This window comes from Trachypithecus francoisi, unplaced genomic scaffold (genome assembly GCF_009764315.1).
Source record: "Trachypithecus francoisi isolate TF-2019V2 unplaced genomic scaffold, Tfra_2.0 Contig01440, whole genome shotgun sequence".
Classification (NCBI taxonomy): Eukaryota; Metazoa; Chordata; class Mammalia; order Primates; family Cercopithecidae; genus Trachypithecus; species Trachypithecus francoisi.
The window spans coordinates 10,119,947-10,145,519 of NW_022681431.1; the positions used below are offsets into that span (position 1 = coordinate 10,119,947).

General features: G+C 53.6%; 3 protein-coding genes across 21 annotated transcripts; 2 read left to right on the forward strand and 1 right to left on the reverse strand.

Annotated features, from left to right (window-relative positions):
• Window positions 1-5,144: 5,144 nt before the first annotated feature.
• On the forward strand, window positions 5,145-9,716 carry CUNH8orf58 (chromosome unknown C8orf58 homolog). Of its 15 annotated transcripts, none has more exons than XM_033228428.1 (7): window positions 5,152-5,386; window positions 6,442-6,920; window positions 7,269-7,409; window positions 7,551-7,608; window positions 7,779-7,891; window positions 8,139-8,221; window positions 8,768-9,716. In XM_033228428.1, the coding sequence occupies exons 1-7, from the start codon at window positions 5,347-5,349 to the stop codon at window positions 8,877-8,879; spliced, it is 1,026 nt and encodes a 341-aa protein (XP_033084319.1). In that variant the 5' UTR covers window positions 5,152-5,346; the 3' UTR covers window positions 8,880-9,716. The 15 variants fall into 15 exon arrangements, with proteins under 15 accessions (XP_033084246.1, XP_033084236.1, XP_033084274.1 ...); XM_033228418.1 differs by having other exon boundaries at window positions 5,154-5,386; window positions 8,115-8,221; XM_033228435.1 differs by having other exon boundaries at window positions 5,154-5,386; window positions 7,551-7,557; window positions 8,115-8,221.
• LOC117095935 lies at window positions 8,710-10,874 on the reverse strand. Its single transcript, XM_033232768.1, has 2 exons — window positions 10,791-10,874; window positions 8,710-10,647 (listed from the first exon to the last, which is right to left on the reverse strand). The coding sequence occupies exons 1-2, from the start codon at window positions 10,872-10,874 to the stop codon at window positions 9,898-9,900; spliced, it is 834 nt and encodes a 277-aa protein (XP_033088659.1). The 3' UTR covers window positions 8,710-9,897.
• CCAR2 (cell cycle and apoptosis regulator 2) lies at window positions 10,253-25,350 on the forward strand. Of its 5 annotated transcripts, none has more exons than XM_033228239.1 (21): window positions 10,253-10,391; window positions 11,282-11,377; window positions 11,634-11,725; window positions 12,154-12,245; window positions 12,458-12,572; window positions 12,744-12,873; window positions 13,367-13,463; window positions 17,934-18,053; window positions 19,010-19,232; window positions 19,309-19,422; window positions 19,754-19,917; window positions 20,339-20,510; window positions 20,596-20,826; window positions 20,925-21,161; window positions 22,287-22,431; window positions 22,563-22,645; window positions 23,229-23,375; window positions 23,507-23,618; window positions 23,716-23,904; window positions 24,040-24,245; window positions 24,522-25,350. In XM_033228239.1, exons 2-21 carry the CDS (start codon window positions 11,320-11,322, stop codon window positions 24,564-24,566), a joined length of 2,772 nt encoding a protein of 923 aa, XP_033084130.1. In that variant the 5' UTR covers window positions 10,253-10,391; window positions 11,282-11,319; the 3' UTR covers window positions 24,567-25,350. The 5 variants fall into 5 exon arrangements, with proteins under 5 accessions (XP_033084130.1, XP_033084148.1, XP_033084159.1 ...); XM_033228257.1 differs by having other exon boundaries at window positions 22,566-22,645; XM_033228268.1 differs by having other exon boundaries at window positions 20,339-20,501.
• The last annotated feature ends 223 nt before the right edge of the window (window positions 25,351-25,573 follow it).

Sequence of the window (25,573 nt, forward strand, 5' to 3'; positions counted from 1 at the left end):
TCTTTGCTACCGCCAGCCCTGGGTATGACCTGCTCCCACCACTGGGTGGAGGGTCTTTATTTATGAAATGTACATTTCTTCTTATTTTCCCTCCCTCAAATCCTACCCCTGCCAATTGCCTGCACCTCCCATTTCCCATGGAACGGCCTTGCCTCTTTTAGGTTGGGGGTCATGGTGTTCCTTAATCTTTTGGTAAAGATGCCTGTTGTACAGGAGGACCCTTGTGCTATGGAGGGAATGAGGTTGTCACTGGAAGCTTTGGAGGGGATGGTGGAGGGTGCCAAGCAGAGGGACAGGAGGAAGACCAGGAGACCCATCCAGCCAAGCTGGTGAGACAACCTGTGACCCTGAGGGCCGGCCACCCACCAAGGGTTGGGCCCCCAGGGCCATGTTGATCTACTGATGCCCTTCCACTTCTTTCCTGGGAGACTCTGCTGGCTTCATTGGTGATTGATTTAGAGGGGGAAAAGAAAGGGCAGGGTGGCTCAGGCTGTAGCCACAGGTACTGGGGAGGCCTGAGGAGCCCTTGAGCTCAGGAGGTTGAGGCTGCCTTAAGCTATGATCATGCCACTGCATTCCAACCTGGGAGAGAGAGAGACCTGTCTCCTGAAAAAAACAGGAAAACGAAAGCATGTGGCCAGTGCCAGGTGAACTGCCCTGGGGTGCACTTGAGTTGAGGCAGGGGACAGTGGTCCCCCCTGCCAGCCTAGGATTTTGGGCCTGATTCACCCACTACCCCTAGTGCTAGTCCCAGAGGCTGCTGTGGAGGGGGCAGCCCCAGCTTTCTTTTCAGAGATCAAAGCTGGGCTTCCCAGGGTGCCTGGCTGGTCCCTGCCGGCAGCTTTGTGCTCTCTGGCTCTGGTGGAAGGAATCTTGGCGCAGATGTTTGTGTTGCCTCCTCAGGCACCTGTAGATATAATTTACACCATGATATCATCGTCTCACCTATTGCCTGGATGGCTGCCTGAGAAAGGTCTTTATTTTTACAGAAAAGATCAAGGCTGTCTGGCTCAGGAACCTATGGGTCCCGGGCTGGTCAGAAACGGGGTAGCCTCTTTGGCGCCACCTAGTGTCTAGTGCAGCCCATGGCGGGGCCCATTCACGGGGCAACACTGGGCTTCTGGGCACAGTGGGAGTACGGAAGGATACAGCACTCCTCATGCCTTCCTGGAGGTAGAAGGCCAGTGGCAGCGACTGAGATGGCATGAATGAATAAGGGGACGTGGTAGTGAGCGCTAAGGGCTACCTTGGAAAGCACGGAGGAGCGTCCCGTGAGTTCAAAGCAGTGGCCATGATGCAAAAGGAGGGCTGGGTCTTGGAGAGGTGGAGAAGAGGAATGCTGAGGGATGGGGTGGCTGCTGGAGGGCTGCTTAGCTCAGAGCAGTGGCCGATGGGAACACTGAGATAAGATTGGAGGGGAGCTGACAATGCCAGAAGTGGTTTGAACTTCCCCTTGAGGCACTAGGGACACTTCATTTTGAGACAGGGTGTTGCTTTATTGCCTAGGCTGGAGTGTAGTGGTGCAATCTTAGCTCACTGCAGCCTCCACCTCCCATGCTCAAGAGATCCTCCTACAGCCTCCCAAGTAGCTGGGGCTACAGGAAGGTACCACCACACCCAGCTAATTTTTAAGTTTTTTTTTTTTTTTTTTTTTTAAGAGATGGGGTCTCGCTATATTGCTCAGGCTCGTCTCGAACTTCTGGCCTCAAGTCATCCCCCCACCTTGGCCTTCCAAAGTGTTGGGATTACAGGCATGAGCTAACCTCGCCCAGCCTCTGGGAACACTTGGAAGGTTGTAAGCAGAGAAGTGACAGGTTGGAAAAGATGGTTTGGATTACTGCTATGGATAGATTCCCAACTGTATGTAGCATGCCATACTGGGCCAGCAGTGTCATGGGAGTGGAGGGGGAGAAGTGGGGAGTGGGGACATGTGAAATGATGTGGTATTCTGTGAGGTGTCGAATGCCTTCCAAAGGCTTTGTAGGTTCCAGCTCACATCCCCCTCTGGCCCTTGTTCTTTGGTGTGGCAGCCAGCTCTCCTTCCAGGGGTCCTGAGTATTTCAGCACCAGGTTTTTCTGCAGCCACACAATCAGCCTGGGCTTGGGAGCAAACTCCCCTGGAAGAACGGAGTTATGAGTTGGTCAGCAGAGGAGGCTGGGGACAGGCAGTCTTTGGTCTTTTACCTCTGACCTTGTCCCCACCCTAAGCCAGCTAGCTGCATGCTCCCACTCCCTCTGCCACACACTGCCTGTGTTCCCTGGACTTTGTCCAGTGCGGTGCCCTCTTCCCTTCTTGCATTGTGGAGATTAACTGAAGTGACAGGTTAGAGTTAGAAGTGGCCCAAAGGAGCATCTGATACAACCCCCTTTGGTTAGAGAAGGGAAAGTGGCTTTTCCAAAGCTGCACAGCTAGACAGTCATAATGGCTAAGTTCTGGGGGTGCTTTTGATGTGTTAGGGATATTTTCAATGCTTTAACTCACTTAACCCTCACAACCCGAGATAGGTACTGTTATCATCCTCTCTGCAGATGAGGAAACCGAGGACCAGGAGGTTCAGTAAATGGTCCAAGTACTCCTAGCTAGTAAGGAATGGATCTACAGCCTGCTTCCCGGATTTCTGGCTTGTGGGGGGCAGAGTTTGTCCCTTTGTCATCAGAGGCAGCCTTCCGGGCACAGCTCTAGCCACCTCTGGTCACAACTGGAGGTCACCACAGCCCTTCCCAGCCCTCTCTAGGCTCTCAGCTTTGTACTTCCTCCTACAGGGACTAGCTCCAGCTGAGTTTGCAGGAAACCCACTTCCTGAAGCCAGGACTTCCCCATGGGAAGTGCAGGGGCCGCTGGACACCAGTGACCTCTGCCTGAGGGCTGACTCTGCTCTGGACACTGTGTCTCAGGAACTCAGGGCAGTGGCTTACCTTGTCAGGAGCGTGCGGAGGGGCTGCCCCTCCCATTCCTTCAAGCATCACTCAGTCCTGGCCTGGTTCTAGGCTTGGGGCTGTGGCTGCCACAGGAAGGGGGGTACCCCCCTACTTTGGGTGTTGGGTCAGATCCTGCCCCCGCGCCTCACAGGGCTCAGGTTCCTCTGAGCTGATCCTGGGCTAGGACGTATCTGCGTGGGGAGGGGGGAGGGGTGCGCCATGGCCTGGAGGGGAGTGTGTTGGGGTGTGTGTGTGTGTGTGGAGGTTCTTTTGAGTCACACACAAAGCATTGTGCTGAAACACTGCATTCCTGCTGGCTGGGCTTCCTGTTTCCAAATGCATTCCTGCCCCAGAGTCACCACAGAGACTGTTTGGAATCCTGCCCCACATTCTCCAAATTCAGGGCGCGATCTGGCAAAGGCTCCCTCCCCCACCCTCTTACTTTGGAGGGAGTCTGGGCTCCCTCCTAACCAGGGAGGGCTGGCAGGGCTCTGGTACGGCAGGGAGTGTGATGCCACACATCTTCGTGGGCTTGTATAAGGCAGTTCCTGGAGGCCCACCACTCTGGTTCTCTCTGCCTGTGGGAAGCAGAATGGGTACTGTCTAGGAGGACTGGGCTGGGAGGGGGCAACCCAGAGGACCCATGGCTAGCAGGGAAGGGCCTGGGCTTGAACATGACTCTGTCGAGACATGGCCAGCAATTCCAGCACTTGGCTGTCATTCAGCCGGCCTGCGCAGGGCTTGGCCGTAGGCCTCAGTTTCCCCATTTTATAAAGTTTTAAAATCTGATAGTTTGTGGCTATCTGATAAAGGCTCCTGCAGTGGGTGTTTGGGGACTGGTTCCAGAAAAGAGCAAAGGGAAGGGGATGCACAGACGGTCTTACACCTCCCAGTTAACAGCCACTTCCTTCCAGTGGCTCTGGCTCCAGCCTCCCCCCTCCCCTAGAGCTCCAGGTGCAAGTCTGCACGTCCGCCAGCTCCCTTATCTGCCTCCGGGGGATTTGGGTCCTGCTGGGATTTTTCCAGTCCTGTCCCCTCCCTCTAAAGGAGGTGCCTTCCTTAGAGGCCACCAGCCCCAGTCTGGTCACCAGGCTCTCTCTCATCTCGCTTGGGTTCCTTTTAGGATGGGGAGGGGTGGAATCCACGGGCCAAAGGCGGGGTGAGGTGGGAACAGGGGGACATTTACACTTTGGCCCAGTCTCCAGTCGGCTACCGGCTGGCTCGCGTCTTTCCAGACCCTGAGACCTAACCAGTCCCCAGCTTTAGGAAGCCAGGGACGAGAAAGAGGCACGGGACCGGGAGGGGGTTCAGATCTAGCCGAGGACACACGCATGTTCTGCAGTTGTAAAGGATTCCCCGGTGGGCAGGAATCCTTTCCCCTCCCATCGCCCAAGTTTCCGTGCGGCCAAGGGACTGGCCCCAAGCCACATGGCTGGGGAGCACCAGGTGCCCTCGTCCTGGTCAGGGCTCTTCCCACCGCCGGCACGTGGGGTTCCCATTTCCTTCCGGGCTCTTGTCCGGTCCTCCAGCCAGCCTCGGCTGTAAGTCCGCGGTAGGAAGACAGACCCTGCTTGTGAACCTGGGGGGCCGTGTGGCCCGGCACCCCGAGCCAGACGGCGTCCCCAGGCCGGGGCCGGGTCCTCGCAGAACAGCGGATCGGGACCCTTATTTTGGCTCCAGCCACAGTTGGGGGCGCCACCCAGTCCGGGCCTTCGAGGTGCTGGCCGATTATGCCCATTCTAGGCGACCCCGCCACCTGCAACCCCCACCTGGTGCCCTTCCCATCCCTCGCCTCGCCCCTCCTCTCTCTCTCCCTCGTTCCTCCCCTTCCTTCCCTCGCCTCGCCCCCTCCCTCGCCTCGCCCCCATCCCTCGCCTCGCCCCTCCCCTCCCTCGCCTCACCCCACCCTTCCTCCTCTCGCCCCTCCCCTTGCCCCTCCCTCTCCCTCCCTCCCTGTCCTCGCCCCCCCCCCTTCCTTGCCTCGAGTCTCTCCTCGGCTTCACTTCTCCCCTCCTTCTCCTCGCCCCTCTCCTCCTTTTCCTCTCCCATCCCCCTTCCCCTCTCCCCTCGTCCCTTCCATCCCTCGTCTTGCCCCACCCCCTCTCCTCGCCCCTCCCCTCCCTGGTCTCGCCCCTCCCCTCCCTGGTCTCGCCCCTCCCCTCCCTCGTCTCGCCCCTCCCCTCCCTCGTCTCGCCCCTCCCCTCTCTCTCCTCGTCCCTCCCTTCCTCGTCTCGCTCTCTCTTCTTCCTCTCCCCTCCCCCTAGGCCACGCCCCCCACCGTACCGCCCTCCGCCCCCCAGCCCCGCTGGGAGTGTCCGGGGGCCGCGCCCAGCTGGGTCGGGACGCGTGCCCTGAGCTGCCCGCGCTCCGCGGGGACTCGGGCCGGGATCCTCGGGAGGCTGCAGCGGCCGGGGCCGGGAGCGGGCCATGATGGGCCGGCGGCGCGCCTTCGCCGTGGACGGCCGGGGTGAGTCGCCCACTCCTAGGCTGGCCGGGCCCCCCCGCCCCGGGGCCGCCTCCCGCCCCCAAGCCGGGCAGCCTCGCTCAGCTCCTCGCCCAGCCCCGCGCACCCGGTCGGCGGCGCCCTGGAGAGGCGGTCATCAGGGGACGCCGTGCAGGCTGGAGCCCCTCTGGACTCAGGCGTTAAACCAGCCACCGCCTCCGCCCCACTTCCTCCGGCTCCGCTTCCCTCACCTTCCCGCTCCGTCTGAGGATGTGGGAATCCGCCTGCGCCCCCTCCGTGGCTGCGGACCCCTCTCCCACCCAGTGACCTCCTGGCCCACTTCCTTGCCCAGAGGGGCCTGGGTTGGCATCCGGCTCCCGCGTGCCCCGCAGGTCGTCCCCGCTCCCCCCGGCCTGTTTCCCGTACCGTTCATTCCGCCAGGACGCCTCGTCGCGAGAGGGCCTGGCGGAGGTGACGGTGAGGGGGTGCTAATGCTGCCCCTTCGTCCCTTTCACTTCAGTTCTTTAATTTTAAACTTCTCATAAAATCTTCACTATTCCTCACTTACAACAGAAACCCAAATCGGTGAGAGCGGTGATTTTTATCATTCTCCCTGTGAGCTGCAGGAGAGGCTCCCCCAGGGAGCAGATGGGATCCCAGGCTTTCCTCTCTGTCCCCTCCCCTCTCCCTGAAGCGGGACACAGTCCTACTCCCGCTTGGGGAGCAGCGGAAGAGCCTGTGGCTCCCCACTTCTGACTTGGGAGATGGTGGGCTGATCCTAGGTGGGAAGCGCAGGCGCAGGCCGTCTAAGGGATTGATGGATGTGGCCGACCAGGGCTTTAGGCCTACCACAGAGCTCAGAGCACGGGTTCCCTGTCGCTAACAACTGTTGTGAAGGGAATCCCATCCACACATCTCCCAAATAGCTGGGGCCATATCCGGGCGGCCCGTGGCTGTCCAGTCACCACCCTTTCTCACTGGTCAGGGACACTCCTCCCTGGGGCAGTGCTGCCAGCTGTCAGGAATGCTGGGGGGTGTTGGGGGTGGCCTGCCCAACCTGACACTGACTCTCCATGCAGATGGGCCTGGCGAGGGCCTGGCACGGGGCTGCATAGTGCCTGGAGTCACCAGCACCTACAGACGGATCCCAGACGCTGCCCACGGGTGCTCATCCTGGGAGAGAGGTGACAAGCTCAGAGGTGTCAGCAGGGAGGCGCTGTTTCTCAAACTGGCTTCCCGGGACTCAGGAGTGGAGATGGCAGTTGGGGACAGCCCCCTGGCCGCCTTACCGGGCCTTTCTCAGGACTCCCTGGACTTTGAATCCTCAGGGAGTCCCGAGCCCCCGGCCCATGTAGACCAGCTCCTGGCCAGCCAGAAGCTGGGGCAGGTGCTGGAGCGTTCCCACCGGCACCCAACAGCTCCCGCTAGCTTGTCAGGACAACACCGCTGCCTGCGGCCGCCCAGCAAGTGCGAGCGTGAAGTGCCCCTTTTTGGAGCAGGGGAACAGGAGTCCATGGAGGCAGACACAGACCTAGAGGCAGGCCTGGAAGAAGAGGCGGTGAGTGCTCACTCTCAGGCTGGGTTTAAGAGTGGGATGGACATCCTAGCTCCTCTGGTTCTCCCTGGAGCTCTCTCGGGGTGCGGCACTCTCTGCCCCTAATTGCTGGGTTGTGCCATAGATTCTTGCTGCACCCCACTTCCATTTGTGCGCGGCCACCTCCGCAGAGGAGCTGGGCAGCTACGGGCCCTGCCTGGCACCATGCCCCGCTGGGCAGTGGGGAAGCTGGCTGCGTGTGTTCCTCTTCAGGGCCCACTCCGCTCCTATCTGCTGGCTGAGCCCAGCCTGGCTGCTTGGGGTAGGGAAGGAGCCTGACTGAAATCTCCCCTATCTCACAATGTCCCACAGGTGGGGGGCCTGGGGCCTGGAGCCTGGGCCTGCCTCCCTGGGCAGGGTCTTCGCTATCTGGAACACCTGTGCCTAGTGCTGGAGCAGATGGCAAGGCTCCAGCAGCTCTACCTGCAGCTGCGGATCCAGAGGCCCCCAGGAGTGAGTGAGAGTCGAGTGGGGGTAGTCAGACCAGCCAGTGGGGTAGGGAGAGGACAGATGGGACCCCGGGAACCGTGGCTGCCCTCAGAACAGCCTCACCCCTCTAACCAGGCCCTGATCACCTGTCTCTCCTGTGCACAGGATCCCGGTGAGGAGGAGTCGGCCCGAGCCCCTTTACCATCCTCCTTACACACCCCAGGTAATGGAGGGCAGCGGCCATGGGAGCTGCTAAGCCAGACAGAGCAGACAGGTGAGGGGCCATTGTGTCTCCCTTTGTCCTGCATGCCTGGGGTCCCACTAGCAGGTCCTCTGAGCCGAAGCTTGATGGGGTGTCTTCTGGCCCTGGCCAACCTGATTCTTTTTCTGAAGGGGCAAAGTCTGCTTCACCCCCAAAGGTGGAGGTGCCCAGTGCCAACCCTCCCAGGCTGCCAGAAACCCCAGTGGAGCCAGCGTACCACTTGCCATCCTCCCAGGGACACAAGGTAGGGGACGGGTGTATGTGGGGCAGGTGGTGGGCTGGGGTGGGGGGAGGGGAGGTGGGGATGCATGGGCACCCTGGGGGCCAGCAACTCTGGGAAAATGACAGGATTGATTCCTGTTTGGAGCAGGCGACTCATCCTGGCTGTGGTGACAGCTGTCTTTGGGAGCTTGGTCGGGGGTCTGAGTGTGGGGAGGGCTCTTGGTGACCCCTCCTCCTCTGCTCAGCGGGATTTCTCCCACTGGGACAAGGTCAAGGTCCTGCTCAACCGGATCTGCCGGAGAAGCCACCACCACCCTGAGCCCCCTGCCCCTCCTGATGGCTCTGACCCCAGGTGAGCCCCGTGCCCAGCCCAGGTTAGGGCACGGAGAGGAGACTGATGAGCCAGGATGCAGAGATTGTCATGCCAGTTGTCAGTATTGTCCTCGCGAAACTTGAGAGGCAGTCTGGGAGGGGCTGCTAGAAGAAACAGTAGTTAAAACACCCTATTTGCAGATAAGGAGCCTGGGTTCTGAGTGCAGCTGGGGGTAGTTGCTTTTCCAAAGCCGCACGTCAGTGACAGCAAGGACCAGAATGTGGGAAATCTGCCTACCCTAGCTCGGCAACCCCTCACCCTCCATGCTGACATTTAGGCCACCTCCCAGGTTTGTGGGGAGAGCAAGGTGGAGCACAAAGGATTTCACAGTGGGTGAAGGCCATCATGCCTCGGGGCTTGTACCGAATAGTTCTCCAGGGGTAAGAAGTACCAAGTCATTTAACAGCCCCAGGTCACACCCCCACCCTGCTACCTGCCAGTAGATGAATCATGTTCTCTCAACTCTAGGGCCATTGTTAGTTTTATTTTCTCGTCCTAGCCTAATGTCTTCTTTTTATTCCACAGGATCGAGTCCAGGGACCTCCCTGAAAGGCCTCAGTGCCGCCCCCACCGGAAAACCTTGATGCCATCATTAGTGGTTAAGAAACAACGAGCACAAAACCTTTCTGTAGGCTGAGACCTCTCGGTGCACCTGGTGACCCTGGGTGGAGGGGACTTGCTGTGAAGTCTTCCTCGCCCTTTGCCCTGTTGCTGCTTCTCCACATTGCCAGGAAAAGCTGCTGACGCCTGCTCTCCTCTCTTGAGTGGAGGGTGAATCTTGCTCCTCTAAGCAGTCTGGTCAGGAGCCTGGTTTCTTGAGAGGCCCCCAAGATGCAGCAGCTCTAGGGCTGCTCCTCCTCACCAGAAATCCCTGGGCTTCCACAATGTGAACTCATTCATTATCAGGTGTCCGTGGAGTGTTTCTGGCACGGTGACCTGTCTGGGCCCGGCATGTTGCAGATGTGTATTTATGCACAATGGTATGCATATCTCTGTGTGACTGTCAGTGTTGCAAGCTGGCTGGATCCAACCATCTCTTCTGAAATAATGCATCCAAAGGGTTGATATTCTGGGGGAGGTCACTGCAGAAGGATGGAACTGACCTTTATTCCTCAGTGGGCAGTTACTGAGCTTTCTGCCTCAGAGCCGTGCTGGCAGCCCTGGGACAGAGAACAGCGTGGCTTTGACTGCCTCTGCATGGAGTCTTGCCCCAGACTCCTGAAGACTGCACCAGAAATGAGGAAGATCAGGAACAACCTGGGAACAGAAGAATAACTTTCAAAGCCAGTGCTCAGCTTCTCTCCCCTGTACTAGCATTTACAGGCCCTAACTCAAACCAGATGCCTGTACTAGTTTTTAGACCCTAAATCAACCTTTCTGAGCCACAATTTCCAGCTGGGAATAATGATGCCTGCCCTACCTACCTCACAGACTTGTTTTGAGGATAAAGTGAGATTAAACTGCCTCAAAGTGCTTTGTAAACGTTAAGTGAATAGGGACGGGGAGGGATGAAGGGGAGGTCGGAGGATAAGGGGGGCATGGGATTGCTAATGGGGACTAAAATGGCCGGTCTCTGGCAAGATTTTGAGGAGGCCTCTTAGATTTCATATTTGAGAATTAGGGCACTGATTCTTGACTGGCTATAGGCATGGGGGTCACTGGCTTGAGTCAGACACAGGAATGTCTCTTAGAAATGGCCACTGATAGGCATCCTCCTCCTCCAGTCGGGAGGGGCTGGTTCCCTTATCTGTTGCAGTCCCGACTGCCAGAGGGAGGCGGGCGTGGTAAGCAGTCGGGGATTCCTCGTGTTTCGGGGAGCCGGCTACCGCCGTCTTTGATCCCGGAACCAACGATCCGAAGCCTTCTTTTCTGATGGGATTCTTTAGCGAGGACACTACCGAGGCGCGACTTCCTGACGCGCATCCGATCCGGGAAGGCGCACTTCCGCTCCCCAGTTGCCGCGGGATAGCAGGCCGGCGTGGGGGAAGGGAGAGGTCGGCGGAGACGAGGGAGGGACCATATCCGGGAGAGTGGCAGCTTCCGACCAGTGGTCGCGCTTCCGGAGAGGCGCTTCCGGTGGCGGCGGCAGCAGCGGTTGTGGTGGTTCCGGGTGTCTTTGTCCCCCCGGTGTCGCTGCCCTGGCCCGCAGGTGGGTTGGGGGCCCCGTCGCCGCCCCTCTGCCCCTTCGCCCCTCCGTCCCTCCGCTGACTGAGGGACTGCGAGGCCCGGGCGGCGAAGATGCGTGGGGCGCGGAAGGGGCCGAGCCCCTCTTTGGACCGCAAGTCCCGTCTCCCTGGCAACGGCCTCGGCCTTGGGGGCGGGCGGGAGGAGGAGAAACCGCGCGCCTCAGTCCTCCCTCGGTGGCCTCGCCGCGGCCCTGTCGGGAGACCTGGCGCTGGCGGCTGCTGAGGCCGGAGCGGAGGGCCCGGGAGCGTGGGAGCAGGAGGGTGGCGCGCAGCCGGTTTCGCGTTCGGTCGACCAGGGAGCTGCCTTCCCACTAGCCGGTCGAGGAAACAACGGGCCGGGCTTCCGGGGAGAGGGCTCACACCATCTCCTCTCCGGCACCGACCTCCATTTTTCCGGGCCCTGCGTGGAGGGTTTTGGCGGATGTTTTTGAATGAAGGAATGTCATCGGGGCTCTCTCCAGCCCCTCACCCCGCCAACTACTCTGGGGGTGGCATGGCATAGTGAGAGGAGCGCTAAGTTGTTGGGTGGCCTGGGTGTGAGTACCAGTTTTGTCACTACCTGATTATGTGGCCCCGGGCAAGTCTCTTGATCGCTCTGAGCACCAGTTTCCTTGTCTGTAAAACAACATGACAATATGAGCCACCACTAGGTTATTGTGAGGACAAACTGAAACAATGTAATTTATTGTTTCATTTATTATCTCTCTATATTCTCTCCATCCATTGCCTTCATTCATTCTCATTACCCACCTCCCTGTTTTCATTAATATCCTTACTTAAGATTCTCCACTTTTCCGGGTATAGATGGAAATTTCCCGTGTGAGCTGTTAACTTCTTTCTTTTTGGATTGAAGGCTTTTCCCCACGACTCTGAAAGAGGACAGCGTTCCCAATGTCCCAGTTTAAGCGCCAGCGGATCAACCCACTTCCAGGGGGACGCAACTTCTCAGGTGATCACTTTTCTCCCTACCTGGCCTCATCCTGGAAAGTATGTGCTGTGAAGTTAGTTTGGGGTTTCCCTGGTGGAGAGCAATTTGCTGCTGATGTTCCTCTGGAAAATAGGAGATTCCCATCGTGGTTGCCAGTGAAAGTCCTGTGGAGGAGCTGGCTGGAGCTGTAGCCTTTGGATTTACCACATCCTTTGGTTGACTCTAGTGCTTAAGGTGGTAGGGGCGGTTCCTGGAGATTACTTCTCTTTCCCCATAGGCACAGCTTCCACATCTCTTCTGGGCCCTCCTCCTGGTTTGCTCACTCCTCCTGTGGCCACAGAACTGTCCCAGAATGCCAGGCACCTTCAGGTAGGTTGGGCATCCCTTGTAGTTTCAGCCCTTGGGACTGGATGCATGGAGGCCTGGTGCTCTTCATCTCTTACATAATAGTGTTTATCATTCCTGACCCCTCTCCTGGTAGTGGGCTAATATGGGGTTTCCCAGATAGCCTTCAGACTGGGGCATCTTCATTTTTCGCTCCAGGGAAATCTTTAGCATACGTCTTGGAATTAATGAACTGGAAGTCCTAGAAGAAGCTTGTGGGTCAAGAACCAGCTCAAACATGCCCCGACCCTTAATGATGGAGTATGCCCACCACACACCTGTACTTCACTCTGTGTGAACTCTTGATGCAGTACGCTGAGCAGGGGTGTGGGTTGAGATGAGACCTTCATGGCAGAGTGTGATTTTGTCCAGCTTCCTTTCTTTTACTTTTCAACTGCTCCCTTTTCTTACAGGGTGGGGAGAAACAGCGGGTCTTCACTGGTATTGTTACCAGCTTGCATGACTACTTTGGGGTTGTGGATGAAGAGGTCTTTTTTCAGCTAAGGTAGGCTTGAGGTTGGTCCCCTACTGGAAGTGCTTATTGGATTCAGTTCTGTCACCGTGCTGGTATTGCCCGCCCCCCTCCCCAAAGCCATTGCTTTGCTGTTTTTGTGCAAGGTGGGGGAAATCTTGATGGGAAAGGCCTCATAGGGGCAGTCAGGGTGGCTTGGCCGGGGTCCCTCTCCTAACGGGGCCTCCTGGCTTGTGTGCTGGCAGTGTGGTGAAGGGCCGGCTGCCCCAGCTGGGTGAGAAGGTGCTGGTGAAGGCTGCATACAACCCAGGCCAGGCAGTGCCCTGGAATGCTGTCAAGGTGCAAACGCTCTCCAACCAGGTATTCATCTCTCCTTAGCATGTGCATTGGAAAGGGGAGGGATGGAAGCCCCTGTGCCCTGACAGCTGGGCAAAACTCTGACTTTTCTCAAGGGGGTGGGACTGCATCTTTCCAAGGTAGTGAGTGCTTCAACCATGGGGTCCCCTGAATTTCCTGGCTCCTGTTCTGCAGCCCCTACTGAAGTCCCCAGCACCTCCCCTTCTGCATGTAGCAGCCCTGGGCCAGAAGCAAGGGATCCTGGGAGCTCAGCCTCAGTTGATCTTCCAGCCTCACCGGATTCCCCCACTGTTTCCTCAGAAGCGTGAGTACGAGTGGCACTATTGTTCAGTGTGGCTTTATGGGGTAGTCTGGATCAATGGACTTTCAGGTTGTTGCTGAAAGTCCATTAGCGTAGAGGTGGGTACTTCTGTGTACTGGAAGAAAGGTGGGTGATCTGGATAGGTGTTTAGGATTTTTTTTTTTTTTTTTTTGATGGAGTCTCGCTCTGTTGCCCAGGCTGGAGTGCAATGACCCAATCTTGGCTCATTGCAACCTCCGCCTCCTGGGTTCAAGCCATTCTCCTGCCTCAGCCTCCTGAGTAGCTGGGACTACAGACATCCACCACCTCGCCTGGCTAATTTTTTGTATTTCTAGTAGAGACGGGGTTTCACCATGTTTGCCAGGCTAGTCTTGAACTCCTGACTTCAAGTGATCCATCCGCATTATCCTCCCAAAGCGCTGGGATTACAGACGTGAGCTACTGTGCCCGGCTGGTTTTTAGGGTTTTTGAGTCACCAGTCATTTCCTTTCTGCAGCTCTGAGTCTCTTCCAGACATCCCACACACTTCACCTGAGCCACCTGAACAGATTTCCTGCCCGGGGCCCTCATGGACGGTTGGATCAGGGCCGAAGGTAAGAGGATGATGTCCCTTTTTTGGCCACTTGTTGACACTAACATTCTCTTTATTTTATTATTATTATTTTTTTGCCTTGGCCAGGAAGTGAACCCAGGTCAACTGCTTGGAAGGTGGCTATGCTTACCACTAACATTCTCTGCCTGCAGCTAGATCCTAGTCCCTTTTCTCTGAAGTATGTAGACACACTGAAATGTATATAAAAACATTGGAATTTTATACAGTGGTTTAGCAAGCAGGGAGCTGATACAGTTCATCTTTCAAAATGTCATGTTGAGATATTTCTTAAATGCTCTTTTGTTTCTAGTCCCTAAGTTGAGATGACAGGAATAGAAACTCGATAGTAACATGTCAAAAGTAACACTGCAGTATCTCTTTTAGTTGTTTAAAACGTTCCTTTATAGACACCATTCTCATAAGTATGCTTACGTTAGAAGGTGTATATTGTACTCTGCCTTGGACATGCAGGTAGCTTTCTCAGCCATGTGTGGAACAGGCATGGCTGATTAGGGCCTTTAGGGTATCCTGGTGATCCTGTCTCATCTGTAGCATTGGGGACCACCAGGAGCATGCTGTCCCATCCTCTCTCCAGTTCACATGTTCTTTCTTCAGTCTCACTCTCCCTGAGTGTTTTGCTTGTACCTCTAAAAGTTAAGCTCTAGCCTGATTTAAGACTTGTTCTAGTTCTGTCTTCATTTTAAACTTGTCATAGTGGAGAATTTTAGTATATGCAGGGTAAACAGAAAGGTATGAGGAACCTTATACCCATTACCCAGCTGCTTCAAGTATCAGCTACCATTCTTTTTCATCTCTACCTCCATCTACTCACTGCTCCCACTTGATTTTGTTAAGGTAAAAAAATTTAAGGTGGAACTTACGTAGATTGAAATGCACAAATCTTGACAATTTTGACAAATGAGAAATCTCATGCAACCCTTAATCCTATTTTTTTTTTTTTTTGAGACAAGGTCTTGCTCTGTCACGCAGGGTGGAGTGTGGTGGCGTGATCATGGCTCATTGCAGCCTTGATCTCTCTGGCACAAGCCATCCTCCTGCTTCAGCCTCCAGAGTAGCTGGGACTGCAGGTGTGCACCACCATGATTGACTAATTTTTTAAAACGTTTTTTGTAAGGCTGGGTGCAGTGGCTCATGCCTATAAATCCCAATGCTTTGGGAACCTATCTCTACAAAAAAATAAGTAAATATTTATTATTTTTGTGGGGGGCAGATAAAGGGTTTTGCCGTGTTGCCCAGGCTGGTTTCAAACTCCTGGGCTTGAGTGATCCTCCCACCTCAGCCTCCCAAAGCGCTGGGATTACAGGTGTGGGAATTCACCTTTGTGAATTCTAACTAGGGGGAAGCTTTGGGATTGTTTGCCATGGGGTTTCCACTACTTGAAACCCTGTGTCCATTCTCCATTGTAGACACCATATTCATAAGTATATAAGTATATCCAGTGGCTGGTATATGTTTTGCATTTACCCACTTCTCTTGTCCTGTGCATCTTACTGGTCCTCAGTTTCCAAGGACCTTCTACCTCTCACATTGTGTGAGTTTATTAAAGGCTTCATTACAAAATCACAGCAGGTGCCTTCTGAGACAGCGTAGCCTGGGTGAAACTCTGTGACTGCTGTGGACTTTCTGCTTTAGGGTTAATTTCAGGCTTTCTCTAGTCAGTTGAATTTGATTGTCCTGGATGTGCTGAGACCCATGCAAGGTCTGTTGTATTACTTTGGCCATTATGCTTCAGTGTCACAGCTTCTACAGAAAGGATGTACAGGTTGAGCATCCTAAATCCTAAAACCCAAAATACTCTCAAATTCAGAACTTTTTGAGTGCTGACATGGCACTCAAAGGAAATGTTTAATGAGCATTTCAGATTTGGAGTTTTGGATTTGGGATGCTTAGCCAGTAGGTATAATGCAAATATTGCAAAATCTGAAAAACATTCCAAACCCAGGACGCTTCTGGTCCTAAGCATTTCAGGTAAGGGATACTCAACCTATACCACCATTGGGAGGGAGATATTATATTAACATCAGTCAGTAGAGAGAATGTGCAGAGTGGGGCCCAGGGTGGTACAAAGGAGGTCATTCTGGGGCAACTTTTATTTATTTAGTTTTGCAACTTTTATGAAGGACTGAACCACATTAATGTTTTGCATGGAAGCCAAGCTTTATTTTGAGTTCCTGGCTTTGGGATGCAGAGAACAATGTCTTTATTGAGCAGCTACTGCTGAGCTGCGGTTTTAGACAGGTGTACCCTGGTGGGCTCTGCTGCTGTGGGTCCTGAGAGGTCAGCCCCTGGTGCTGCCTTATGACCTCCTGACAGTGTACAGGAAGGGGAGGAAAGTGACCACACAGTGTACAGCGTGGAGTGGATCATAACAGTTTAGCTAGGGGATCATAACAGTGTAGACATTACTGTGAGCTGGAAAGTTGTCACAGGGGCTTTGGCATGGGTCTTCTATTAGACACACGGGCTACTGACATCCCATCGGGGCTTGAGAATAAGGCCACTTTAGGATGCAGATGATCATGCACATGGAAGTGACCCAGGCCAACAGAAAAGAACAGGCCTCATGATAATCTGTTCAGCTTAGTCACTGGGGTGTGATGAATAGGGAAATGACCCAGGCAGGTCTAAAAGGCAGAACAGAAACCTTCCGGTAAATACAATCAGCTCAGTTACCGAGGCACAGATAAATGACAGTTGATTTTATTTCTCTCATGTGACATGGGGGGTTTTCCCCTTATCAGTCTGGCACTTTATAATGAATGGTCTAAAGGTTTTTTTCTTCTCAACTATTTTTATTTATTGTACCCATATCTATTGCATTTACAATGTAGTTATAGTGTAATACTGTAGTGACTTATAAAAATCTGTAAAGCAGTACATGCTATTATATAAAATTAAAATAATAGGAATATGTAGGCCAGGTGCGGTGGCTCACACCTGTAATCCTAGCACTTTGGGAGCCTGAGGGAGGCGGATCACTTGAGGTCAGGAGTTCAAAACCAGCCTGGCCAAGATAGTGAAACCCCATTTCTACTAAAAATACAAAAATTAGCCGGGCATGGTGGTGGGTACCTGTATTCCCAGCTACTCGGGAGGCTGAGGCAGGGAGAATTGCTTGAACCCGGGAGGCGGAAGTTGCAGTGAGCTGACATCGCGCTACTGCACTCCTGCCTGGGCAACAGAGGGAGACTGTCTCAAAAAAAGAAAAAAAAGTATATATACATACATATATATAAATATGTATGGTTTCTACCTTTTCTCTTTAACTGTTATTAACAGATAGGTATTAAAGAATTTCAGAAAATAAGTTTGAAAAGGAAAATCTCTTGCCACTCTTTTCTCCTGTGTTCTAGTTTAAATCTATACATGTGCATACTTTTTGCAATTTTAATCTTAGAGTTCAAATTATTTTTGTGTATTTATAAACAGTTTTCCATATTGCAGCATAATCCTGAGTGTTTTAATGGCTGCGTGATTGTTTTTATTTACTATAAAAATTTGGGTATTTGGTTTATGTATTTGGTTTTTTACTCTCAGTTTATGCTGCTTCCTATTTTTCCACTATGTGTAGCCTTTCTTCTTCTTTTGAATTAACTTTCTTGGGACAAATTTTCAAGAGCGGAATTATTGGAGCAAATGGTTTGAGTGTTTTTATGACTTTAATGTGTATTATTAAGGATTTGTAGCTGTCACTTTTTTTTTTTTTGGAGACAGAGCCTCGCTGTGTTGCCCAGGCTGGAGTGCAATGGCGTGATTTCGGCTCACTGCCACTTCCACCTCCCAGGTTCAAGTGATTCTCCTCTCTCAGCCTCCTGAGTAGCTAGGACTACAGACATGTGCAACCACACTTGGCTACTTTTTTGTATTTTTAGTAGAGACAGGGCTTCACCATGTTGGCCAGGCTGGTCTCGAACTCCTGACCTCAAGTGATCCGCCCACCTCGGCCTACCTAAGTGCTGGGATTACAGGCACCTTGTAACTGTCTCTTCTAATAAACTTTATAGAACGCATAGCATGGATTCATATAAAGTCCCTTGTTTTTAAAAGAGAAATCAGTTTTTTTCTCATTTCAAAAAAACATGTTAACTATAATTTATGAAGTGCAGAAAAATAGAAAATTATTTGTAAGCTTACTGGAGGCTTCCACCATTAATATTTTATTTCCTTTCAGTCTTCTAAAGTTGTTTTTGCAGTAGCTCAGGCCTACTGTGTATACAATGTTGCAGAGTGTGCTTTTTGCTTAACAGGAATGTTTTTCTGTGTTATTAAAAGAGTGTAAATATCCATTTTAATATCTTTGTAACATTCTGTCATATGGCTGTTAGCATGGCTTATTTTTCCATGTATTGAATGTGAGGGATTGCGCTTGTTTCCAGTTCTTTTGGTTCAGTGTGTATTGAATACATATAACAATGTGATTTCTTACTGTTGGTGATGGGTCAACCTCTAGCGATGACTATGACTCCAAGAAACGCAAACAGCGGGCTGCTGGAGAGCCCTGGGGTGCTAAGAAGCCAAGGCATGACCTGCCTCCTTACCGGGTCCACCTCACTCCCTACACTGTGGACAGGTGAGCGGCGAGGCTGAGGTGGGCTGAGACTTGCTGCTGGTAATAGTTTCTCATGTAAATGAGATGGGGTCTATGCAAGTGCACATGTGTGTTCTCACAGCCTTTTCTTACAAAACAAAAAACACATGGAAACCTGTTGTACATACTGTTTGGTGGTTTGCCTTTTCACTGAATGTACGTTAGATTTTATTTCATATGAACATTTATTAGATCCAGTTTTGTTTTTTTTTTTTTTGGCAACTACACAGTATTCACTGAATGGATGAACATGATTTATTTAACCAGTTCTCCATTAGCACTCTATCCTAAATTTTCTTGGAATGAACATCCTTCTACCTACACCTGTGTGTTTGTTGAGATCAGTTCCTAGAAATGGAGCAGCTGGCTCAAAGGCTTTGCTTTAAGCTTCCATAACTATTGCCAGTTCTCCCGAAGAGGCTGTGCCCATTCTGCTGTCACCAGTGGGGTGTGGAATCCTTATTTCCCCATGCCTTTGCCAACACTGTTAGCTGACTTTTTCATCTTTGTCTAGTTGGTGACACATGATAATGTGATTTGCATTTCTTTAATTATAAGTGAGACTGAGCATATTTTCATGGGCTTTTAATTCTTACGTATTTCTCTTAAGAACCTATTGATGTCAATTTTCTGTTTTAGGCTTTTGAACTTTTTGTTACTGATTTGTAAGTTCTTTTATATTAAGGCAATGACCCATTTCTTTGTCCTGTATTATAAGTGTTTTCTTTTTTCCCTTTCCTAGTTTGACTTTTGCCATCTAGAGGTTGTAAGTTAAGTGGTCAGATCTGATCTAGCTTCCTTGAGAGGTGCCTTACTTGAAAAGTTCTTTCTCAGACTAAAAAAAATTTGCCCATTTTTAAAACTCTTTGATGGTTTCATTTGTAATGTTTTAGTGTTTGCTCAGTCTGGATTTGGATTCCCTTGTTGTCTTCCTGTAGCCCCGTCTGTGACTTCCTAGAACTCCAGCGTCGCTACCGCAGCCTCCTAGTCCCCTCAGATTTTCTGTCCGTGCATCTGAGTTGGCTGTCAGCCTTCCCTCTGAGCCAGCCCTTTTCCCTCCATCACCCGAGCCGGATCCAGGTCTCTTCCGAAAAGGAGGCAGCTCCAGATGCTGGTGCTGAGCCCATCCCTGCAGACAGTGACCCCGCTTATAGTTCCAAGGTAAGCTGACAGGTGTCTGTCACTTAACCTGATTTCTGGAGGCTGAAGGCAGCTCTGAGTGTCTCCTCCTGCACAGGTACTACTGCTCTCTTCCCCGGGGTTGGAGGAATTGTATCGTTGTTGCATGCTCTTTGTGGATGACATGGCTGAGCCAAGGGAGACGCCAGAGCATCCTCTGAAGCAGATTAAGGTAAGAGCTGGGGGGCAGGAGGAGATGCATTCACTGGTAATGTCCAGAACCTGTCATGTTTTGAGTGCGCAACTCCTGTTCCTGAATGCACAGAAACGAGGCATCTCGGAGCCGAATGCCCCTCATTTCACCCAGGACGAAGGTGCAGCTCAGAGCTGTTCTGACTAGTCAGAGCTAGGTGGCTGGCTCATGTTAGCAGATAGAGACCTCACTGTGTGATGGACTTCCCCACTTCCTGCTCCCTTCATCCTGATGGGTGGCAGCCTTGCCCTGTAGTGGGAGACCCAGGTAACGGAGTTTTTTGCTTCGTATCCCTGATCTCTTTTTGCAGTTTTTGCTGGGCAGAAAAGAAGAAGAGGCAGTGCTGGTTGGGGGTGAATGGTCTCCTTCCCTGGATGGCCTCGACCCCCAGGCTGACCCACAGGTGCTGGTGCGCACCGCCATCCGCTGTGCACAGGCCCAGACCGGCATTGACTTGAGTGGCTGCACCAAGTGGTGAGTGGGCTTCCTGAGCCTCGGTTGCACCAACCCAGCAGGTTGGGGAGGTTTTGTTGGGGAGGCACAGTCCCTGCCCCTTTCTGCTGGTTAGCTCTCTTCTGCCCCCTAGTCCCGCTCCTGCCCCCTCTGCTGCCTCAGGCTAGCGTGGGGTGTATGCCAAAAGCCAGCTGAGCCCCAGGCTGCACTTGAGACTTCCTCGAGTTGTCCTCACACCTTGTAGGGTGCTTGTACGGTTGCGGCCTCCCCACTGACCATTTCTTGAGGACTTGGTCTGTAGCTTTGCTGTTGTGTTTTCAAAGCTTGGCTCACAGTATGTGCTTATTGAGTGCTGACTGGAAACTGAAGCCCTTGCCTGTGAATGTGGTGTCTGCGTGGAGTTGTCACTAAGGAAGTTAGTACTTCCTTTTGCTATGTGCAGGTGGCGCTTTGCCGAGTTTCAGTATCTGCAGCCGGGACCCCCCCGGCGGCTCCAGACAGTGGTGGTGTACTTGCCGGACGTCTGGACCATCATGCCTACTTTGGAGGAGTGGGAGGCCCTGTGCCAGCAGAAAGCTGCAGAGGCAGCTCCTCCGACCCAGGAGGTACCAGGGGTAAGGCTGTGCCTTAGCCAGCAGCGGGAGATATAGGTGGCCTGATCCTGGGACCCAGAGGGTCTCATCTTGGCTGTTGTCACAGGAAATGGAGCCTACTGAACAGGCACCGGACGCCTTGGAGCAAGCAGCAGACACTTCTAGACGGAATGCAGAAACTTCAGAGGCCAGCACACAGCAGGAAACAGACACTGATCTCCCAGAGGCCCCTCCACCGCCACTAGAACCTGCTGTCATCGCACGCCCTGGCTGTGTGAACCTGTCCCTCCATGGGATTGTGGAGGATCGGAGGCCAAAAGAAAGGATCTCTTTTGAGGCAGGTGTCAGAGCCTTGGGGAGGCTATGGGCTGGGATCTGTGGGCCTTGAGCAGTCTTTCTTCCTGATGCTCATGGACCCTGCCACCTCCCCGTCAGGTGATGGTGCTGGCCGAGCTGTTTCTGGAGATGCTCCAGAGGGATTTTGGCTATAGGGTTTATAAGATGCTGCTGAGCCTTCCTGAAAAGGTCGTGTGCCCACCTGAACCTGAGAAGGAGGAGGCGGCCAAGGAGGAAGCCACCAAGGAGGAAGAAGCCATCAAAGAGGAGGTGGTCAAGGAGCCCAAGGATGAGGCACAGAATGAGGGCTCGGCTGCCGAGTCAGAGCCCCCACTGGTGAGTACCCTGCCACCTCAGGCTGTCGTAGTGCTTACCGTGACCGTGCATCTTCACCCTGGGCTCTGAGTGCTTCCTGCACCCTAGCTCATTCCCCACTCCCTTGCTCAGCACGCACTGAGGCCGCACAGCTAGTAAGTGGCACACCTAGTGGAAGGGAAGGTGGCGCAGAGGAGTGCAGGGAGCATAGCTGAGCAGCCTGACAGCATAGAAACCCCAGTCACTGAGAATGCTTAGCAGAGTCGGGTGCTGTGATTGCCTGATGGTTAACTAGAAAATTTTGTAGGCGGGGTGTAATCCCAGCACTTTGGGAGGCCGAGGCGGGCAGATCACGAGGTCAGGAGTTTGAGACCAGCCTGGCCAATATGGTAAAACCCTGTCTCTACTAAAAATACAGAAATTAGCTGGGCGTGGTGGTGCATGTCTGTATTAGCTACTCAGGAGCCTGAGGCAGGAGAATCCTTGAACCAAGGGAGGTGGAGGTTGCAGTGAGCCGAGGTCGTGCCACTGCATTCCACCCTGGGTGAGAGAGCAAGACTCTCTCGAAAAAAAATAAAAAATAAAATTTGTAAACCTTTTCTAAAATACTGGTCTTTTTTTTTTTTTTTGAGATGGAGTCTTGCTCTGTCGCCCAGGCTGGAGTGCAGTGGTGCAACCTCGGCTCACTGCAACCTCTGCCTCCCCGGTTCAAGCGGTTCTCCTGCCTCAGCCTCTCGAGTAGCTGGGATTATAGGCACCCACCACCATGCCTGGCTAAGTTTTGTATTTTTGTAGAGATGGGGTTTCACTATGTTGGCCTGGCTGGTCTTGAACTCCTGACCTCAGGAGTGCTGGGATTACAGGCGTGAGCCACTGTGCCCAGCTGCTTTTTGTTTAAATACTATCAAATAAATGTAGTTTCTTCTGGGACCAAGATCAACTTCTGAGGAAAAAAGCCCAGGTGTCTGGTGATGCCCTGGCATGCTCTGAATTCCACTTAATGAAATTAAATACATGAAATGAGATGGTGTCTAGAGCCCTCCATACAGTGCCTGGGGCACAGTTATTACTCACGTGGCAGCCATGATTACTATTGGTAATTACGGTAACTGCCTGCCTTCTAATCACCTTCGTCTGCCTCCCTAGAAGGAGGATGGGCTTTTGCCCAAACCACCCTCTTCTGGGGGAGAGGAAGAAGAAAAACCCCGGGGCGAGGCTTCCGAGGACCTGTGTGAGATGGCCCTGGACCCAGAACTGTTGCTTCTGAGGGATGATGGAGAGGAGGAGTTTGGTATGTTGAGTGGTGAGAGGGGAGCTCACAGGCTCGGGATGTGGCTTTCCACCTGTGGCCAAGCTGGTTTTCATTTTCGGACTGTGGAGTTGGGTGGGCCCTGCTCTCCATTTATCTTGGGCTTTCTGTAGCAGGAGCAAAGCTGGAGGATTCGGAGGTCCGGTCCGTTGCCTCAAACCAGTCAGAGATGGAGTTCTCTTCACTTCAGGACATGGTGAGGCCTCTTCTCCACCTCTCTGGGCCTCAGTGGTGGTGAGGCTTGGCAAGGCCTCCGGCACACTCCTGGGAAAAGAATGCTTACCAGTGATTTCCTTTCTTGATGGACCCGACACACAGTGTGGTCCTTGGCTTATGGAAGGGCACGTTCATAGGCTCCAGGAGAACATTTCAGTGTCTATCGGGGTGAATGGGAGAGAGGTATTTGATCCTCTGCTGAGAGAGGAGCACAGGAGCTTTTGTGAAAGTGCCCCAGAGAGGAAGGCTGGCTTGGGCGTGATGAACATCAGTCAGGCTGCTTGATGTTTTGTGTTTTAGAGACGGGGTCTCGCTATGTTGCCCAGGCTGGAGCACAGTGGTTGACAGGCATGAACATAGTGCACTGCAGCTTCGAACTCCTGGGTTCAAGTGATTCTCCTGCCTTAGCCTCCCCAGTAGCAGGGACTTTAGGCATGCATCACTGCATGTGACCTGAGCTGCATGTGGCCCAAGCCACTGGATTCTGAACAGGCTGAATCCTGGGCGATAGAGCCACTGAGGGAACTATTTGAAAATCCTGCTCATCTTTGTTTTCTTTGCAGCCCAAGGAGCTGGATCCCTCTGCTGTGCTCCCCTTGGACTGTCTGCTTGCTTTTGTGTTCTTTGATGCCAACTGGTGTGGCTACTTGCACCGGCGAGACTTGGAGAGGATCCTCCTTACCCTTGGGATCCGGCTCAGTGCAGAGCAGGTACCTTCTTTCTTCTGCCGCAGGACATGGGCACAGGCCTGTACTTACTCCTGCTCCAGGTTCCTGCCCACGGCCAGGGTCGGGGACTGAGCCTTCTGGTCAGCAGGTGTCTGGGGGTGTGTTTTCTGCAGGCCAAGCAGCTGGTCAGCAGGGTGGTGACCCAGAACATCTGCCAGTACCGGAGCCTTCAGTACAGCCGCCAGGAGGGCCTGGACGGTGGCCTTCCCGAGGAGGTGCTCTTCGGTATGTCCTGAGCCCTGCAGCCTTCCTGGGGCACGGGTAGGGCAGGTTGCCCTCTCCGGAAACCCCATCCTGCAATCTTTTTCATGGTTCCCTCTAGGAAACCTGGACCTGCTGCCCCCTTCTGGGAAGAGCACGAAGCCAGGTGCCGCCCCTACGGAACACAAAGCCTTGGTGTCCCACAATGGCAGCCTGATCAACGTGGGGAGCCTGCTGCAGCGCGCGGAGCAGCAGGACAGCGGCCGGCTCTACCTAGAGAACAAGATCCACACACTGGAGCTGAAGCTGGGTGAGGGCCTGGGCTGCGTCCACCACGGGGGCACGCGCAGACCAGTAGGGAACCCGTTGCTTAGGCTCAGGCGCTGCCCTGTGCTCTGGGCCTTGATGGAGCAGCCGTCCCTCTGTTTCCTCCTCCACCTCGCAGAGGAGAGCCATAACCGTTTCTCAGCCACTGAAGTAACGAATAAGACGCTGGCGGCAGAGATGCAGGAGCTGCGAGCCCGGCTGGCGGAGGCTGAGGAGACCACCCGGACGGCGGAGCGACAGAAGAGCCAGCTCCAGCGGCTGCTGCAGGAGCTTCGCAGGCGCCTGACCCCCCTGCAGCTGGAGATCCAACGGGTGGTGGAAAAGGTAAGGTGGGGGTGGACCAGGAGGCAGCACAGCTCCTTTCCCTGAGCTCCAGAAACCCCCAGAAGGGTGCTTGCCCCTATGTCGGGAGTGACCAGAGAGGGCCAGCAGGCACCAGCTTCTTCCTTCCGTCGCTTGCCAGGCTGTGTGCCCCTGGTTGCAGGTTCTCTGGGAATTGAGCAGTCAGCAACGTGCAGCGGGAGCTTCCCAGCAGGAGACAGTCCGCAGTCCTCAGATCGCCTTGCCAGGCCTGATTCTGGGTACATCTGTTTCAAACAGGCTGACAGCTGGGTGGAGAAAGAGGAGCCAGCACCTAGCAACTGACGGCCTCACACGGAACTGCCATCCTGTGAGGGCAGCGGTGGCGCTCGGCAAAGTTGGAGCCCTTGCGGTACCAGAAAGCAGCGGGAGCGAGACCTGGGAGCCAGGGCAGGGGTGACTGACCCCATGCTCAGCCTCTAGGGGACGGCAGGCCATCAGGCTGGGGGCTGTGCTATGTGGGATGGATGTGTGAGGAACCCCGGTTCCAGTTACAACTAAATACAACATCTTTTGCACCCCTAGAATGTCATATTGCCCTCAACCTTGGTATTTCTCCTGGGGCCCTTTTAGTCTTGTGCTGACTTTCTCCTGTCCTTTTCCAGTTTAGAATAAGACAGGGGAGAAAAAGGCTTTTCAAGTGTGTGACAAGGTCTGATGTCAGTGAACTGAACTGAAGAGACAGACGTGGAGCCTGGCTGGGGCTAAGCACCCCCTCCTCCGGATGGCACAGGCTCTGCTAGGTTCCAGATGCAGGCTCCTGGGGGAAGGGTCTCCCTTGGCCATCACAGGATTGGAGTCCATGCTAGAAAGTGCTCAGTGTTGGGCTGGGTTTGCCAATAGAACACTGTGTTCCAGTCACCCCAGATTTGCCAGAAGAAACCAGCACCTCTTTCCCGTGGCTCCTGTGTTCAGAATGTGGTATTGGCTCTGGCCCAGCCTTCTCCCCTGTTACCCATAATTCTTGCCTCTTTCCATAATCCGTGGTTTCAGTTTGACTTTGTATATAAAGTTGGGTTTTTTTTTTTTTTTTGGCTTGTTTTTTAAATAAACCAAAGTCAAAAACAAACCGAGCGTGTCCTCCACAGCTCTTCCTACTCCTCTCCTAGGCTTGCCTGCGTGCCCTCCCGCCCAGCATCTCTGCTGGACCACAGTGCAGTTCACTCCTAAAGGTGGGGCAGGGCCGGGGAGGCACACACAGACCCCTGCGTGCTGGGCTGCCTGCTGGAGGGTGCTGCTGCTCAGCGGAGGGCAGCAGGCCCTGGAAGTTTCCCCTGCTCACCCTAAGTTAC

Excerpts from the sequence above, each read along its gene's own strand:
- CUNH8orf58 (XM_033228345.1), top strand. The coding sequence starts at position 5,347 with ATGATGGGCCGGCGGCGCGCCTTCGCCGTGGACGGCCGGG. Across the intron at positions 6,921-7,268 it reads CAGGCCTGGAAGAAGAGGCG|GTGGGGGGCCTGGGGCCTGG; the intron begins GTGAGTGCTCAC and ends AATGTCCCACAG. Across the intron at positions 7,410-7,550 it reads GGATCCAGAGGCCCCCAGGA|GATCCCGGTGAGGAGGAGTC; the intron begins GTGAGTGAGAGT and ends TCCTGTGCACAG.
- LOC117095935 (XM_033232768.1), bottom strand. The coding sequence starts at position 10,874 with ATGACATTCCTTCATTCAAAAACATCCGCCAAAACCCTCCACGCAGGG. Across the intron at positions 10,648-10,790 it reads TCGGTGCCGGAGAGGAGATG|CAGCCGCCAGCGCCAGGTCT; the intron begins GTGTGAGCCCTC and ends CTCCGGCCTCAG.
- CCAR2 (XM_033228239.1), top strand. The coding sequence starts at position 11,320 with ATGTCCCAGTTTAAGCGCCAGCGGATCAACCCACTTCCAGGGGGACGC. Across the intron at positions 11,726-12,153 it reads AGAATGCCAGGCACCTTCAG|GGTGGGGAGAAACAGCGGGT; the intron begins GTAGGTTGGGCA and ends CTTTTCTTACAG. Across the intron at positions 18,054-19,009 it reads ACTCCCTACACTGTGGACAG|CCCCGTCTGTGACTTCCTAG; the intron begins GTGAGCGGCGAG and ends GTCTTCCTGTAG.